We start from the raw sequence: 19340 nt of genomic DNA on the forward strand, positions 1-19340 counted from the left end.
GAGTTGTTGCAGAACCAAGGGAGTGCAGTGCCGCATTTTGGTTCATATTGACATGCTACACGTTCAGAATTAATCAACTTTTAATAAGCTACAGAAAAAGAAAAAAAAAAACTCCCATCACGCGGGCAGGGCTTATATGCTCCGAGAACAGACACCTTGCACTAGCAATACAAGACACACCGGTCCGTTAAGAACAATACTTTTAATATAAACACATTATTAGGCAGTTTGTCTATTTTTATGGGTGCCGTATTAGTAAATTAAGTGCACATTTTTAAAATGTCTAAAAATACTGATTAACATGGCAGATAAAAGCAACTTGTTTTTTTTTTGTTTTTTTTTTACCCCAACAATATAGCCTTCTATAGGCGTATTACCAAAGACTATAGAATAGAGACTTTGGTACTACTTACAGAACTTGATATGCTGTTGTGGCAGGCCAATTTCAATTAGCATATTTGGCACACTGCCTTTGTCTTGTCCTCATGCAATTTAAAGTGCTCCCATACAGCTAAGGTCTTCCAGTTGAACTCAATCATGGCATTCACTTGCGGGCGATTCATAAGCCGCTTTTCCAGTATTGGGTCAAACGGTTCTCTTTGCTTAACCGTTTTATTCCATGCCAGTCAGCATGGATAAGTTTAATTTTCCACTGTGGTGCTGACAACTGAACTCTCTGGAATGTAATTAGGGCTGTAGCTATCGAATATTTTAGTAATCGAGTATTCTACCAACAATAATCCATCGATTAATCGAGTAATCGGATAAAATGTGTTTTTGCTTAATTAAAGTGCAATATTAATTATGCAAGAGAAAATAAGTCTCCTCCTGGGTCTCTTAAAATTAACAACTAAGTTTCCTTTTTTAGAAAAAATATTTTTTATTTTTGAAATGCATAGAATGCAATGCATACACCAAAATAAACATTTAATTATTACCCATTGTTTCTCTGTCTGTACTTGTACTGTGAACAATGACAATAAAATTGACAGATGAATTAAGTGCATTTAAGTGCCATTCAGTTGGGGTTTTAAATAAAGCATTTTCTGAGATGCACATTAAACGCATAAAACATTAATTAAATTAATCTTTGAATTATTGAAAATTACTTTTCGGTAAACAAAGGGTTACTATAAAAAAATAAAACACGAAAGAAATGTTGTGTGATTTAAACCTTAATTTTTTATTTTTTTTTTGTAAAAAACACGCACGCTTCAGTGTGTGCAAATAAACTGGAGACGTGCTTCTGCTCTGCGCATTAACAGAGACACACAGAAAATGCAGGATTCATATTTAAATAGACTGTTCCGGCTTAATATTTACAGATATTAGTCCATATCGTGATTTGATGTAAGTGCAATGACCTATTTTTTATTAATTCATTACAAATTTGACAAATTCCGTGCCATTCCACGTTAAACTGTGAATTCCATTTTTATGACTGGATTCTGTGATTCCCTCCGCGTTTTCTGCATCAATGAACTCATAGGGCCCTAGTTGTGGTATTGCCAGCTCTATCTTGCAATGGACACACGCCACGACGTTCTCTTTACGTTTGCCCTCAAATCAAAACACTGCTCACTCGGACGCACCGCTGGTGGCTCCTTCTGCTTTGTGGGTGACGTAAACGCGTTGTCGCATTACAAAAATAATTGCGAAAGAACCTAACTTGAGATTTAAAATAAATTAAAAGAGACTTTGAAAATTTTGTTTCTACAATATTTAGTAGTAGCTTATGGTGGTGACTGTCAGTTTGTGCATGTATGAAAGGATAAAAAAAAAAAAAAAAAATACAAGATGTAATCAGCTAGACGATGAACATTACTAATATTATTAATAATTGTTATATAATGCAGTCACACTTATCATTTACATTTACATTTACATTTAATCATTTAGCAGACGCTTTTATCCAAAGCGACTTACAAATGAGAACAATAGAAGCAGTCAGGTCAACAAGAGAACAACAACAGAATACAAGTGCCATGACAAGTCTCAGTTAGTCTAGTATAGAACGCATAGCCAGGTGTATAAAATTTTTTTTTTTTTTTTTTTTTTTTTTTTTAATTAAATGAAAGACAAGAAAAGGAAAAGTACTGTGTTAGTAGGTTAAGTGCAGGCGAAAAAGATGAGTCTTTAGATGTTTCTTGAAAATGAGTAAAGACTCCGCTGTACGAATTGAGATTGGGAGGTCATTCCACCAGCTGGGCACAGTCCAGGAAAAGGTCTGTGAGAGTGATTTTGAATTTCTTTGGGATGGCACCACAAGGCGTTGTTCACTTGCAGAGCGCAAGCTTCTGGAGGGCACATAGGATTTAACCAGTGAGTTTAGGTAAGTTGGTGCCGTGCCAGTGGTTGTCTTGTAGGCAAGCATCAGTACCTTGAATTTGATGCGAGCAGCTACTGGTAGCCAGTGTAACCTGATGAGGAGGGGAGTAACATGAGCTTTTTTTGGCTCATTGAAGACAACCCTCGCTGCTGCATTCTGGATCATTTGCAGAGGCTTGACAGTACATGCAGGAAGGCCCGCCAGGAGAGCATTACAATAGTCCAGTCTGGAGAGAACAAGAGCTTGGACAAGAAGTTGGGTTGCTTGCTCTGACAGGAAGGGTCTAATCTTCCTAATGTTGTATAAGGCAAACCTGCAGGACCGGGTCGTTGTAGCAATGTGGTCAGTGAAGCTTAATTGATGATCCATCACAACTCCTAGGTTTCTGGCTGTCCTCGAAGGAGTTATGGTTGACGAGCCCAGCTGTATAGAGAAGTTGTGATGAATCAATGGGTTAGCTGGAATCACCAGTAGTTCAGTCTTTGTAAGGTTAAGCTGAAGGTGATGGTCATTCATCCAGCTAGAAATGTCACTCAGACAGGCTGAAATGCGAGCAGCTACCGTCGGGTCATCAGGCTGGAATGAGAAGTAGAGTTGGGTGTCATCGGCATAGCAGTGATAAGAAAAGCCATGCTTCTGAATGACAGATCCTAAAGATGTCATGTAGATGGAGAAGAGAAGTGGTCCAAGTACTGAGCCCTGAGGAACCCCAGTAGCAAGGTGGTGTGACTTAGAAACCTCACCCCTCCAAGACACACTGAAGGATCTGTCAGAGAGGTAGGACTTAACCCACAGGAGAGCAGTTCCAGAGATCCCCATCTTTCTGAGGGTGGACAGGAGAATCTGGTGATTAACAGTGTCAAAAGCAGCAGACAGGTCCAGTAAGATGAGTACCGAGGATTTTGAAGCTGCTCTTGCTAGTCGCAGGGCTTCAGTAACCGAGAGCAGAGCAGTCTCAGTTGAGTGGCCACTTTTGAAGCCAGATTGGTTGCGGTCCAGGAGGTTGTTTTGTCCAAGGAACATAGAAAGCTGGTTGAACACAGCCCGCTCAAGTGTCTTTGCAATGAATGGAAGAAGGGATACCGGTCTGTAGTTTTCAAGAAGCGCTGGATTTAGAGATGGTTTCTTGAGCAGTGGGCTTACCCGAGCCTGCTTGAATGCTAAGGGAAATGTTCCAGATTGTAGAGAGGAGTTGATAATGTGAGTAAGTGAAGGTATGACTGAAGAAGAGATCGCTTGAAGGAGGTGAGTGGGGATAAGATCAAGTGGACAAGTAGTAGGATGATTGGACAGGAGAATTTTGGAGACGTCCATCTCTGAGAGTGGGGAGAAGGAGGATAAAGAGTGTGCATCAGTCATTGTGAAGTCTTCCACAGTCTGTGGTGTGGAGAATTGTTCACTGATGGATCTCGTCTTATTTGTGAAGAAAGTTGCAAAGTCTTCCGCTGTAAGAGTCGATGGAGGAGGTGGAGGCGGCGGATTAAGAAGACAAGAGAAAGTCTTGAATAGTGTCCGAGCGTCACAGCAGCTGTTAATTTTGTTGTGGTAGTAGGATGTTTTAGCTGTTAATACCTTTGCAGAGAAGGAAGAGAGAAGTGATTGATACACACTGAGATCCATAGAGTTTTTTGATTTCTGCCATTTCCTCTCTGCAGCCCTGAGTTTAGAGCGATGTTCACGGAGAACCTCGGACAGCCAGGGGGCAGATGGGGCAGTGCGTGCTGGTCTAGACAACAGTGGGCAAAAGTTGTCCAAGCAAGATGTTAAAGTGGAGCAAAGAGTGTCCGTAGCACTGTTCATGTCCAGAGCAGAAAACTGAGAGAATGGTGGAAGAGAGGATGAAACCACAGCAGATAGGCGAGATGGAGAGAGTGAGCGTAGGTTCCGTCGAAAGGTGACCTGCGTTGGAGTGTGTGCCACTTCAGGAGTAAGTGCTAGGTTAGCAGTAATGAGGAAGTGATCAGAGGTGTGCAGTGGAGCAACTGAAGAGGTGTCCACAGAGCAACCACGCGTGTAGATGAGGTCAAGTTGGTTGCCCGATTTGTGAGTCGCTGTAGTGGACATTAGCTTGAGATCAAATGAGGTGAGCAGAGTTTTGAAGTCAGCAGCCTGGGGTTTATCTAAGTGGATGTTGAAGTCGCCAAGCAGTACCAGAGGAGTACCATCTTCAGGAAAGTTTGATAGCAGCACATCCAACTCCTCCAAGAAGTTTCCCAGTTGACCTGGAGGACGATAAATGACCACAAAGTGGATTTTAACAGGGTGGGTTACAGTAATGGCATGTGATTCAAATGAACCAGTACCTGTAGGTGAAGGCTGAAGTTCAAATTTCCATTCTTTGGATATAAGGAGACCCGTACCTCCACCCCTCCCAGTGGTACGAGGAGTGTGGGAACAAGTGAAATTAGTAGAGAGGGCTGCAGGGGTGGCAGTATCTTCAGGTTTGATCCAAGTCTCTGTCAGTGCCATGAGGTTGAGACCGGAATGGGTAGCAATAGAGGAAATGAAGTCTGCTTTGTTAACTGCAGACTGGCAGTTCCAGAGACCAACTGGAATAGAGAGCATAGTAGTAGAGGTCAGAGGGACATGGCGTAGGTTTGTCAGACAGGCCTTCCTGCGACGTACATAGCGTGCTCTCCGAGTGTTAGTAGTGATAGTAGAGATCTGAAAGCACATAGTGACTACAAGTGTAAGATATATTTGAGAACAAACTATACAAAGAGTGCAAAAAAAGAGAAAAGCAATACTCAGGTGCCCTGTCGGTGTACTTGCTCGGTGGAGTCGCGCAGGTAGAGTCGATTGTCTTTACACTCATCGGTCTTCACACGAGGAGGGTTCACACGAGGGTTGCCGCGACCGCTGCCGCGGTGAAACCTAGTGCTTTGTATTAGCCTGATTACCTGTGATTGAAGTCAGCTGGACACGCCTCACTATTTAGCAGATCGAAACCAGGCAGTCCCGCGATAGGCAAACGCAAAACCAAGCGCCACTTTCAGCACGTATTAACCACGGTAAGACACACACAATTTAAACCAAAACAAAAACTTTCCTAGCAATGATGATCACACACTAGTCTGATGAGAAAACAAGACAAGACACTCACAAGCTGCTGTCCTTCTATGTTGCTCGACTGTTTCTTCTGACAAGTGCTTTCCAAACAGCTAATTAAGTACTTTCACTGGCTTTGGCCACGCCTCACTATTTAGCAGATCGAAACCAGGCAGTCCCGCGATAGGCAAACGCAAAACCAAGCGCCACTTTCAGCACGTATTAACCACGGTAAGACACACACAATTTAAACCAAAACAAAAACTTTCCTAGCAATGATGATCACACACTAGTCTGATGAGAAAACAAGACAAAACACTCACAAGCTGCTGTCCTTCTATGTTGCTCGACTGCTGTCCTTCTATGTTGCTCGACTGTATCAATATTTGTTAGTTCTGTTGTTGATTCAGGGTTAGCATCATCTGAGGTCCTCTGAATGGTCAGCATCATCTCTTCTCAGGTGTTCTGGATCCAGACTGGAGCTTTTGTAAATCCTAGTTACCACGGGATGTAAATCCTGTGGCAAAAACATAGAAACAAAATGGAGACATCATTAGCATAGCTGGTGATCCAACAAACCAAAATTAGTTTAACCCAAGCTAATGAATAAAAAATAATAGAAAAAAAGGCACAAATCTTGACGTGAAAAAAAAATAAAATAAACAAAGCGACGACGGGTATAATATCAATAAGCGCCTAGAGCCACTTTTCCACCGCTGGAACTTTACTTAGGAACTAGGGACTTTGGGCTGGTACTCGTGTGTTTCCACCGCAGGAACCAGGAACTAAATGAAGTTCTGGCAAAAAAAATGCCCCCAGAAAGTCCCTGCTGCCGAGGTAGTACTTTTTCAAAGTTCCGGAAATTTTGGGGATGAGACTTGGGCGCTAAACATGCTGATTGGTTGAGTTCACGCAGCATTGTGATTTCAACCGCCATTTATTCAGATCGTTTCCAAAATATTACTGTTATTGTGTAATGAAATGTAATTTTAAAAGTATTTCAGGTGGGAATGTATTTGTTTAAAAGTCAAATCTATGGTTTATTTATAAAGACAGCACCTATTTAAAAATATTTTGTCGATTTCGGAGACTGTCAGCTCCACGCGATCAACGGGAGCTCATTGCTCATGTATCCGCCGAGAGCAGTCTCACCTCGGCTAGTCCTTCTAATACGTGCTGCTGGCTCTGTCTCTTTAGTGGTTAAACATTAAATTGAGGCTTGTAATATTGTAATGTAATATTTTGTTTCATTGTAATGGTTGTATATATACATTTCCCTGAACGAAGTACATTTCTGCAGCTATTATTTTTTAAATGAAAATGAAAGGAGTTTGGCGTGACTTGCCTGGAATGCTACAAAGTCATGAGTCATGGTTTGAAGTTGTGACTTATGGACTCAAAAAACCTGCCTGGAATGTAGCATAGCATAAGCACGGTTGTCTAACCCAGAGGTCTGTTCCTCAATGCCATGCCATACCAGGCTCACATAGAAATACAACTAACCGTATCTGACAGTCCTTAGAACTGTTCGGCCCAGTAGTAAAAAACAAAGCAAAACAACGGATATATTCAAGCGTGAATGAAGACCATTTCGCGGGTGTTAAAAAAAGCAAAAATAATTCAAATCTCAAAATTGAAAATCGAATGCCAACCCACTGAATGAATATTTGATTATTCTGATCCAGCCCTATTTTTATTATTATTATTTTTTTTACAACTAGAGTGGTTGGTATTTAGGAGGAAGGGACATTATAATTATGTAGTAAGTTTAATTTATAGGACACGGAGACAATATTTTGTGAGATTTTATTTTTAAATGTGTATATCTGCTTAAATGTATAATGAGTGAAATAGAAGATAGTTTTGTGATTGCCTTATTTATACATTATTAAATACATGCAGTGCTTCCATTTAGGTTAAATCAAGTAACTTAACTTGCTGCCTGGTTTTAGTATTTTAGTAGTTTGTGCCTATGATGTCTAAAATGTTACCATCGTTGTATCGCGATTCTCTCTCCAATGATTCTGAGCTTCGTTTTTAACCAGAAGCATGATGACACTAAGTTTGATTATAGAAACAACCGTATTCCACTTGCTTTCAATTCCTCATGCACATACACCACTCAAACCTTCTGTACAATAATCTTTCATAAAGTTTGTAAAGGTTGAAGTGAATTAAAAGGGCATTCTTGGGCATCATTGCACAGGATGTGCTGTGAGACATACGCTTTGTTTGATGTAACACTTAGAGTGTGCGGTTTCGCCCATCATTATTTTCCTTACAAGCACTCTACAAAATCATAATTTGTGGTTTGGAATGCAGTGGACTTGTATATTTAAAATATGAACCTAACTAACAAGGTTGCTTCAGATTTCAAATGCCGACACGTACTTTGTTTGTGAAGACAGCTTGCGCGTGCGGTTTCAAGTGCTCTGTCTAAGGGTTTCATGCATTTGGGTCTCAGATTGTTGGAAAATTGGAAAAACCATATTACTACTTGTATTTCAAAAGAGATACGTACATGAATGCAGTTTAAATAGATCTCCCGCTGTCTATGATGTCATAGTAAAAAAAAAAGTAAAGATTAAGAAAAATCACACTCAGTTCTTGAATCGAAAACGTCCAGATAATCTTAAATACTAAAAGCACTCTTTGTTATTTGTAATATGTTTCTCTACTCCTCTCTATTATTTGCTACTTGCTTGCATGTTTTGAAACCATATTAGTATAAAAATCTTAACTGTTTCAATTTTTTTTTTTTTTTTTTATTATTATTTTGAAAAGTACTTATGTAAGAATTTTCAGATTCTCAAGTAGGTAAACTAACTCATTAATAATGGCGGTAAAAGTAGATCTCGTTCTGGAATCGGATAATGACTCCCAGGATCGGATCGTGAGGTGACTAAAGATTCCCACCCCTACCCTATTAGGCAGCTCAAGCCATTAGGACTGTGTGTGTGTAATGCATTATTATTATAATTATTAATATTTTATTAATTGCAGTATAATTATGTTTTGAGTTTGGGAACTTTATAGAAAAAAACACTTCATTGTTCCTTCTGTGTGAATGGAAAAGAGGCCATGCAATGAGATGAGCTTAGGGTTGTAGTACATTGTGGGATAGGGTGGAGCCGATTGCATGATGTTTTCTGCATGAATTGTTAATTTTACACCTTTTTGCCTTCTTTGAAGTAGCATTCAATTGCTTTGAAGGATGTTCTTATTTCCAGTTAGATGTGCTGATGGATTTTTATGATGCAAAAGATTACCTACCCCTTGCCCCCCCTCACTTATTTTATCTAGAAGTATCAAGGCGTTTCATTGGAGATGACCCCCAAAACATATTATACAGTGTCCAGCGATGCACTGTTCAAGGTCAGAGTCACGTCCCTTCCTCCCACTCACAAGAACCTCCTGGCGTCTCCTCGTCTACCTCCTAACCAGCCTGTGTTTAACACCTTGTTGCTTCTCCAGTTGCTATTTACATAGCAGGGTTCTTTTCACTCACACTTTAACTTAACACGACTTTATTCCTTAATGGCTGCCACATCTCTACTTTCTGCCTAAAACCCAATCCTAATATAATATAGACCTTATTAGTTTAGACAACAATTAATATGACGCAAGCAAGCCTTTGAGATATAGGAGTATATAGTGTTGACTACCAGACTGCCAACATTCTGGTATTGTGACATTACCAGTAAAATGTCAAGATATTGTTACTAATACCAATTTACTATACTATATCATAGTACTGTTATGTAGTAACTTTGCAATTTACTTATTTACTTTTTTTTAACCCATTTGTAAATGATGTTATGTATTTTTACATCAGGTCTGCACTTTCAGTAGATATCTTGCATGTTGACACATTAAAGCCTGATTCATAATGTTCTGTCAATTAAAAACTAAATGCTTAGTTTAGTCCTGACATATTCAGCAAACTGCACATTTAAACCTCACAGCCTTGTTTGTTGTCACCCAAACTAAATAGGAACATTTCTCTTAATAAGGTCTTTCTCTCTTTTAATTATTGTTTTTAATAACTTTGTAATTCAGTGTTTCTGGCGCTTTCAATAATTTTCTGTTTCTTCTCCACCCAGAAAACCTCAGACCACCAACTTGATTCATGATGTGCATCCATAATATTTTACCTAATCTTGTGCAAATAAGTCTACCTAAAACAATAAAGTAGTGAATGTTCCTTCAAATTTGAGGGAAAGATAGGATAGACAAAGGGTATAGACACAGCTTCTGACATTGTTGTGTGCGTTTTTGCCACCTTCCAAATGAATGTTGGTCTGTCTGCATTTGAGTGGGTGTTGTGTGGTTTCTTGTAGGGTTATTTGCCAAATACCAATTATTAGGATCAATCATTGCTTAGATAAAGTGGAAGTATTAATATATCAATGGACACGGGTTGCTATTTTTTTAATTACCCCATTGAGGGCCTGAGGGTATGTGGTTAAAGTAGCCATGCTCAGCCTTGTACTAGTATTACATATCTTGTTCTGTTTGAAATTTATTTATTTGTGAGCTGTTACAGTAATATTTTGTATTTCTCTCTCCCTCCCACTGTCGTTTGCCTGTTTCCACCTTGCAGGATCAGTATGGTAACTACGTCATCCAGCATGTTTTAGAGCATGGACGTCCAGAAGACAAGAGCAAGATAGTGGCGGAGGTCAGAGGGAAGGTTCTGGCTCTGAGTCAGCATAAATTTGCAAGGTCTGTTAATCTAAGAAAATTATATTCTATAGATGAAACATTATGATTTCATATCATGATTATAGTGACCAAAAACATTTTAAAATGCTTCAACGTGGCTTAATGTACTAAGACCAAATTTGAAGGACCAAATTCAATTTGCACCTTATTAATAAAGCATACTATGTACAGAAAAGCAGTAGAGCCCAGAATTTGCATGGAATGCGCAAAGATTCACATTGAGCATCTTTTTGTTATACCACTGTCTTTGTCCATTTAGCCACATTAAGCGTTTTAATTATAACGATTTTGCCCATATATGGCTATTATACATCTTATTGATGTTGCAGAGTGTGGTCTTTTATTATCACCATCTTACTGCGTAAAGTCACATTAAGCCCAAATTTTCTTTATGGAGGTTTATATTTGGGAGAAAATCCTTCATTTTCGTCTTTCAACTTGGAATATTTTATTCTGTGTGTTATAATGAAGGCTTTGTGAAACTGATCAACTTTCCCAGTTCATTTAGATTTGACAGGGTTCCCACGCTTCTTGAAAGTACTTGAATATCAGACACATGGATTCAATGCCTGGAAAGTACTTGAAAACAAATAAGTCATTGAAAGTGCGACTGACCCGATCAGCATATTTGTGTTTGCACTCAGGGGAGCTTCAAAGGTTTCTAACTTCCAACGTGTTTTTGCAGCGTTATGTATCACAGACATACAGTTGCAATCAAAATTATTAAAACCCCTTGACCTGCAAGACATTTTGCTGTGGAGATAATTTTATGAAATCAATTCAACAAAGGCATCAGTAAAGTATTAGAGAGAGTTTGTTAATACACTTTTGATTGATTCTGAGAATGGAACTTGGATGAATCATGACAAAATTCGAATTGGCTCTAAACATTCATGTTCAAAATTATTCAACCCCCTTTGTGCAGAATCTTTTTTCTTTAAAATCACAAATAAATGCTGTCTGTAAATGTTTAGAAGCTTCTGTCACCTCTCTACTACAGTCTTGGCCCATTCCTCGGCTGAAAAAGCTTCCTGATCACTGATAATCTTTGGTTTTCACATTGCCACTGCTATCTTCAGATTCAACCAGATATTTGCAGTGAGAATTAAGCCTGGAGACTGAACAGGTCACTCAAGTACATTCTATGACTGATCCCTGAACCAAGCAGTAGTACATTTGGATGTGTACTTTGGGATGACTGTCCTGTAGGAAAGTCCAGCTGATCATCAGCTTCAGTCTTTGCACCAAAGGCATCACAATTCTTGTCAAAATGGCCTGATACTTCAAAGAATCCATGATGTCCTTCATACAGTCATGATTTCCACTTCCTTCTACAGTAAAGAAACCCCATAACCGGACTGATCCACCTCCAATGTTGAGGATGGAGATGGTGCTCTTCTTATGAGCTCAACCTTTTTTGCAGCAGACATACCGCTGATCCGTGGGTCCAAAAATTCCAGTTTGGTCTCATTACACAATAAAAGATTATTGCAGAGCTCCACATGTCTACACAAATGAATTTTATCAAGTTCAAGTTGGCCTTTTGTTCTTCTTGATCAAGAGTGGTATTCTGCAAGATGTCTCAACATGAAGGTCATACTTGTCTAGTGTTCTTCTTACACACGGCATTGAAATGGTTTTCTTCCTTTCATCGGGTCATCTTGCAAGTCTTTGGCTGTACCTTGCAGGTTTTTCTCTGTTGCTCTGATTAAACATTTTATGATATTGTGCTTTTTCTTCAACACCCTCAAAGGTTTTCTGGTAAACCACTTTAAGCTAAGGAATAAGGCTGAGAGCTGTGTCTCTAGAAACTTTCAATGTCTTGGAAATCTTCATACAGCCTTAGCCTTTTTAAAGTAATACAATATTTATTCTCTTTAGCTTTTTTGAGATCTCGGTTGACAATTTTTGCTACTAAACTTCAACACATGCATGGGCTAACTGTATGTATGTGTAACAGCTCAAGATAATTCTGTTTTCAATAGTTTCTGAAGGTTTAATTGTGTTTTGAGACTGTTTTATTCCCCACCATGCAAATAAGTGATTTAAAAACAGCAACGTTGAATAGGGGTTGAATAATTGAGAGCAGTATTATAAAAAAAAAAAAAAATCATATAACTCAAAAATATTAAACTTTTAATATGCCAGTGAACTGTTATAGATGCATTTTATTTATTTATTTTTAATCCTGGATCTTCAGAAAAGCTTGTATTTGTAAAGTACTGCAGTCTCTGAGGGGTTGAGTAATTTTGATTGCAACCGTATCTATTGATTCCTTGAACCCGATGTTACCGTATTTTTCGGACTATACGTCGCACCTGAGTATAAGTCGCATCAGTCCAAAAATACGTCATGATGAGGAAAAAAACATACAAGTCGCACTGGACTATAAGTTGCATTTATTTAGAACCGAGCACCAAGAGAAAACAGTACGCCCTCTCGCGGCTGTAGACGGTAATGTTTTCTCTTGGTTCATGTCTCTTAGTTCATTTCTCTCGGTTCATGTCAAATTTATTTTGATAAATAAGTCACACCTGACTATAAGTTGCAGGAACAGCCAAACTATGAAAAAAAAGTGTGACTTATAGTCTGGAAACTACGGTAATCAGAATCCACTCACTGCTCAAGTTTTGTTCAGTGCTTAGTTTTGCGAGCTCACAAATACTCTCATTATAACCAAGTCTAAACGGTATAAATAAGAGATTCATTGTGCAGTGTAGGGAGCTTCGTCAGTTATAATTGAACTTTGTGAGATTGCGATGAACTAAGCTGGGGTGCGTTTCCCAAAACCATAGTTGCTAACCTGTTAGCAACTTAGTTGGTTGGCAATGGGAAATTGCATTACAACCAACAGAGTTGCTAACTTAGCAACTATGGTTTTGGGAAACACACCCCTGAATGACAGCTTTTTATGACAGATTTTGCAAATGTGATATTGGCTTAATACAACAGTTCATTATACAATAAATTAATATTAATTGAATTGCATTGTCTGACTATAAAACTATTGCCTGATTTTCCTCTCTTTCATCAACAAAAATAGTTTTTAAACAAAGTCAGAGCTGAGCCGTTGTGTGCATCTAAATCTCTAAGCAGTGTTTCGTTTATGAATAAACAGGGGTTTTTTTTTTTGTTTTTTTTTACTAATCTAATTAAGTTACCCATTCATGAAGTCAGTCACTTGATTTATTCCTGAATAAAACAGTCATTCGAAAGAATCTATTAAATGAATGATTCAGTGATATACTCAATGATTTGCCACCACTTACTGGCAGTTTTACTTAAATTTTTAAAGGATCTTTTCTGTTATTTAATTAGTTTAATATTTCTTTATTCAAAATTTTATTTTTAAAACAGTAACCTCAAAATTAATTTACGAATTTAATTGCATTCATGCCATCTCTGAGCCTCATTTAAATGTCTGATAATACACCTCCAAGCGACTTTTGTTTTCTGCATTTCTGTAGTACAATTTTTTTTTAAATAATTAAATATAACTTAAATATGAATTTGACACAAAAGATGACTGTAATGATAAAAACTTCCTATTCATCCGGGAGGAGGAGGCGGGAACCGGCGCACAATCAAATAACATTTTAATATTCAAAATAAACACAAAACAGCGCACCAGCCCCTCGCAGACGACTGGTGCGCGCAAATAAAAACCAAAACATAAAATGTGGCCAAGGCCTGGTCCTCTCTCGTCCTTCACTATAGTCGCTCCAGTTTTATATCCTTCCATCTCCTACGTGGGACTCGATACCGGCGGTGGGGCGCAGGTGCAGCTCATCTCCAATCACTACACCTGGCCTCACTCCTCGTGCGTCATCACTTCTACACAGCATTAGATCTGGCTTTTGTTCACACAATGCTCATCCCGGGTTGAACCCGTCAATGTTATTAGGTCCCCGACCCGGGTTCAATGCCGGAATCAATCCCCGGACGTGGTTGCTTTCACATAGAAGGCGACCCTGCAATGTTCCGGCCAAACACGGTTTGGAAAATGGATTCATGATGTACTCGCTTATTATATACATTTTTCTACATTTTGAACACAAAGTTACGGACCGCAGCTCTGATTGGTTGTTTATTACCGGTAGCGGATGAATTTCTGCAAATGGCAATAGGACCACTGAGAGGAGCCAGAGGAGCTTGATTTTTTTTCACAGATTATCTGTCTCATATTCTACTGTCAGGACATAATGACAGGTTTAACAAATATGTAAATATTTTTACAAAAGTAACCTACTGCAGTTTTAAGTGTAAGTGAAATGTTAAGTATCGTATTTTCATTTTCTAAGAAAACCCACCCAATCGCTACTCAAAACTATCCCAATTGCGTTACATATATATCATGGTATTGAAGGCGCTTCAACCAGCAGACATGAAAAACAACCCGCAGCAACAGTGTTAAAGTAGCCCAATTCCATGGGAAAACCGCGGACTTTGCTGTATGACTCATTAATGGTTTCATTAATGTATTTTACAACAGTAGAAAGCAATGTGTAACATTTTACCAGACTTAGTCCTACACTTATTCACTTATTTGTTCCTCTCTAAATAATGTTATTTCGACAATTTTTTTTTATAAATTTGCTGCTAAATTATCCACTTACCAAGTTTATGATGGTATTTTTGGCATAGATTATTATACAGTTCCAATCAAAATTACTCAACCCCCTAGAGACTGCAGTACTTTACAAATACAAGCTTTTCTGAAGATCCAGGATAAAATACAAATTTTATCTATAACAGTTCACTGGCATATTAAAAGTGATTGTGAAGTGACATTCAGCCAAGTATGGTGACCCATACTCAGAATTTGTGCTCTGCATTTAACCCATCCGAAATGCACACACACAGAGCAGTGAACACAAACACACACACTGTGAGCACCAGAGATGTATAAAGTACTAGAGAACCATACTTGAGTAAAAGTACAAGTGCTCTATCAAAAAAGTGACTTGAGTAGAAGTAGAAGTGCTCTTTAAGCACCACACTTAAGTAGAAGTACTAAAGTATTCAACATTTTTTGTACTTAAGTATTGCAAGTAGTCTATTTTAAAATTTACGAGTCTATTTCTATTTTAGTTCACGAACGAATCATTCGATGTAACCGGATCTTTTTGAAACAGTTCACCAAATCGAACTGAATCGTTTTAAACAGTTCGCGTCTCCAATACGCATTAATCCACAGATGAATTAAGCTTAACTTGTTTAATGTGTCTGACACTCCCTCTGAGTTAAAACAAACCAATATCCCGGAGTAATTCATTGACTCAAACAGTACACTGACTGAACTGATGTGAAGAGAGAAATGAAGATGAACACCGAGCCGAGCCAGATAATGACTCGTTCACGAGTCAAGAACCGTTTCTGTCAGACGCGTCCGATTCGTGAACTGATGAGCTGATGATACTGCGCATGTGTGATTTAGCGTGAAGCAAACCGACACACAGAGCGTCTGGAACCGAACTGATTCTTTTGGTGATTGATTCTGAACTGATTCTTAATGTTATGAGCCAATGTGCAGTCAACGTCAATGACGCCATTGCATCGAGCGCAAAAGAATCGGTGAACTGTTTTCTTCAACTGGTTTACTGAATCGAACTGTCAGAAAGAACTAACGTTACTGGTCATCCGAAAACCGATGCAACCGGTTCTTGACTCGTGAACGAGTCATTATCTGGCTCGGTTCGGTGTTCATTTCTCTCTTCACAGACAGCAGTTCAGTCAGCATGCGCAGTCTTCTTAATCGCTTGATTCGCTCATTGATGTGCCAGCTTCATCAAACCTGCCATCTACAGTTCTGGCAGTGGTTTGAAATGGAATGATTCGTAACATCATAATTGTAACGAGTAACGATGCAGCACATAAAAAAAATATCGGAGTAAAAGTATTAAACTCAGCGAAAATATGTACCGAAGTAAAAGTGGAAGTAGGAGAAAAAAATAATACTCTAGTAAAGTACAGATACCGCCTTTTAGTACTTAAGTACAGTAGTGAAGTAGTTCTACTTCGTTACTATACATCTCTGGTGAGCACACACCCGGAGCAGTGGGCAGCCATTTATGCTGCGGCGCCCGGGGAGCAGTTGGGGGTTCGATGCCTTGCTCAAGGACACCTAAGTCATGGTATTGAAGGTGGAGAGAGAACTGTACATGCACTCCCCCCACCCACAATTCCGTCCGGCCCGAGACTAGAACTCACAACCCTTCGATTGGGAGTCCAACCCTCTAACCATTAGGCCACGACTTCCCCAAAAGTATTACATTATTGATATAGTCAATAATGTAATACTTTTGAGTTATAAGATTATTTAATAATACTGCTATGTCATAATTATTCAACCCCTCTTCAACATTGCTGTTTTTAAATCACTTATTTGCATGGTGGTGAATAAAACAGTCTCAAAACACAATTAAGCTTTTAGAAACTCTATTAAAAACAGAATTAGCTTGAGCTGTTACACATACAGTAAGCCCACGCATGTTGAAGTTGAGTAACAAAAATGTCAACAGAGATCGCACAAAAGCTAAAGAGAATAAATATCTTAGTACTTTAGAAAGGCTAAGGCTATATGAAGATTTCCAAGACATTGAAAGTTCCTAGAGACACAGCTCTCAGCCTTATTCCTTAGCTTAAAGTGTGTTTTAACAGAAAATCTTTGAGGTTGTGCAAGAAAAAGTACAATATCATAAAATGTTTAATCAGAGCAACTGAGAAAAATCTGCAATGTTAAGCCAAAGACTTGCAAGATGACCCGATGAAAGGAGGAAAACCATTTCAAAGCAGTGTGTAAGAAGATCACTAGACAAGTATTGCCTTTATGTTGAGACATCTTGTAGAATACCACTCTTGATCAAGAAGAACAAAGGACAACTTGAACTTGATAAAATACATTTGTGTAGACTTGAGGAGCTCTGGAGGAATGTTATATGGAGTGATGTGACCAAACTGGAACTTTTTGGAACCATGGATCACCGGTATGTCTGCTGCAAAAAAGGCAAAATTCATAAGCAGAAGAACACAATCTCCATCCTCAAACTTGGAGGTGGATCAGTCCTGTTATGGGGTTTCTTTACTGTAGAAGGAAGTGGAAATCATGACTGTATGAAGGACATTATGGATTCTTTAAAGTGTCAGGCCATTTTGACAAGAATTGTGATGCCTTTGGTGCAAAAACTGAAGCTGATGATCAATGGATTTTCCTGCAGGCCAGTCATACCAAAGTACATCATCCAAATCTACTACTGCTTGGTTCAGGGATCAGTCATTGTTAATTAGGTTTATGGACTGTATTGCTTGGTTCTGACTTAGTTGGGATCATCACGGGGCATCGGTAAGAATGCACAAAAGTCCAAAGTGCAATCACAGTTTTAATAGAAGGATCAAGCCATCAACATACTCAGGGTATTGCATGAACATTAAGGTTGTGTGAGTGTGGTTTCTATAATAAAACAGAAATATAAATAATCAGTTTACAGTAATAAATGATATACATTTTACTCAAAATAATAGATGCGTGAGGATACATGACTATAAAATGTAACAATTGACTATAAATAGACACGTGACTATCGTCTTATAACCATATCTCAATCCAGTGTAATCTTCACAATCCACATAAATATGGCTTAATAACATTTGTAAATTGTAGAGACTAAATTAAACATATGGAGAAATATGAGTCGTTATGATTATTCACGTTATGATTATTCACATATACAGCGTGCATCGGAACACACGTGCAAAGATAATGCACACAGTCTACCGCTAACATTAGCCTCACGGCAATCCAAAAACACTCAACGTCTGAACGTTTCAACCCATAATACAACAAATAGCAATATAACAAAATTAAAGACAGTATGAGTGGAAATTAAACTTACTTTCAAAGTTACGCACACTCATCTATGGCTTGAATACACGCGAGCCCTCCACAGCCTTCAAGCGAAACATAAGTCGCGTCAGACTCTGGGGGCGGGACTAAGTTGCGACTGTCAATCATTCACAATGCACCAATAAGAATTAACCTAGAGCCTTTTCAACAGCCGCCCCAATTTACATTGTAAATTCTACTTAGAAAAGGCTTACGAGTCTTTGTTATTCTCAGGTAGAGGTGGCAACCAGATAAGTTTACTCACTGGTCGGATGTATTTCCGACCCTGCACTTGTACTTCAGCAGTTCTAATTTTCCCATCAGCACCGGGTACTGTGGCTGAGACCTTGCCCACTGGCCAGAGGGCTCGAGGCAATTGGTGATCCACGATCATCACTACTGTCCCGGTCTTTAGATCTTTGCCAGTCTCAGTAATCCACTTTGCACGAGTTTGCAGTTCAGGCAAGTATCTCTTGATGAAGTGGGCCCAAAAATGGCCGGCAAGGACCTGGCTATGTCTCCAGCGTTTTCTGCTTAGTAATTCGGACTCAGGGTATACAATTTGGGGTAAATCATGGTCTGGCCGCCCCAATAACAGGCTGTTTGGTGTGATGGGGTCAACATCTGCTACATCCGATGACACGTAGCCCAGGGGTTTGGAGTTTAACATGCCTTCGATCTCTGTAAGCACTGTGCTAAGCACTTCCTCAGTTACATGTTGGGCTCCAAGGGTAACATTGAGAGCAGATTTTAGAGACCTGATCTCCCTCTCCCATAGTCCACCAAAATGAGGAGCTCCAGGGGGATTGAATTTGAACTGAATTTTCTGCTTTGCAAGCTGACTTTGCAGATTGGGTTGCATGGCCGCAAATGCTTCTGATAGTTCCCTTTCTCCTCCCTTGAAGTTGGTTCCCTGGTCAGAATAGAGTTCATGGGGAGTTCCTCTGCGTGCAGTGAATCTGCGTAGGGCCATGAAGAATGAATCAGTATCAATTTTAGGAAGTAAATCAATGTAGACTCCTCTGGTCGTCATACATTTAAATATGATCCCCCACCGTTTCTCATTGCGGTGGCCTACTTTGATTGTATAGGGCCCAAAACAATCAACACCTGTCGAATAAAAAGCTGGGCGGTAGAGACGGAGTCGGGCTGGTGGTAAATCAGCCATTTTTGGCACTTCAGGCTTTCCACGCCATTTTTTGCATTCACGACACTGATGTTGGTGCCGCCGTACTGCTTCTCGCCCTCTGATGATCCAGTATTTACGGCGTAACTCAGCAAATACTCTTTCTGGGCCAGGATGATGAAGTTTTTCATCATAATGTTGGATCAGGAGTTGACTGAGTGGGTGTTTGG

The 19340-nt window shown here is 39.2% G+C and overlaps 1 protein-coding gene and 1 long non-coding RNA gene across 6 annotated transcripts in view; one reads left to right on the top strand and one right to left on the bottom strand.

The window, feature by feature from the left end:
- Positions 1-19340, bottom strand: part of LOC127938360 (uncharacterized) — a 172068-nt gene that overhangs the window by 139454 nt on the left and 13274 nt on the right. The window lies entirely within an intron of this gene.
- Positions 1-19340, top strand: part of LOC127938353 (pumilio homolog 2) — a 167821-nt gene that overhangs the window by 137785 nt on the left and 10696 nt on the right. For 3 of the 5 annotated variants that reach the window (XM_052534927.1, XM_052534929.1, XM_052534928.1), the window contains exons 20-21: positions 8681-8752; positions 9981-10102. In XM_052534927.1, the coding sequence (XP_052390887.1) occupies positions 8681-8752; positions 9981-10102 (194 nt within the window). The remainder of the gene's footprint in view (positions 1-8680; positions 8753-9980; positions 10103-19340) is intronic. The other 2 variants (XM_052534930.1, XM_052534931.1) reach the window with 1 other exon arrangement.

This window comes from Carassius gibelio, chromosome A20 (genome assembly GCF_023724105.1).
Source record: "Carassius gibelio isolate Cgi1373 ecotype wild population from Czech Republic chromosome A20, carGib1.2-hapl.c, whole genome shotgun sequence".
Lineage (NCBI taxonomy): Eukaryota > Metazoa > Chordata > Actinopteri > Cypriniformes > Cyprinidae > Carassius > Carassius gibelio.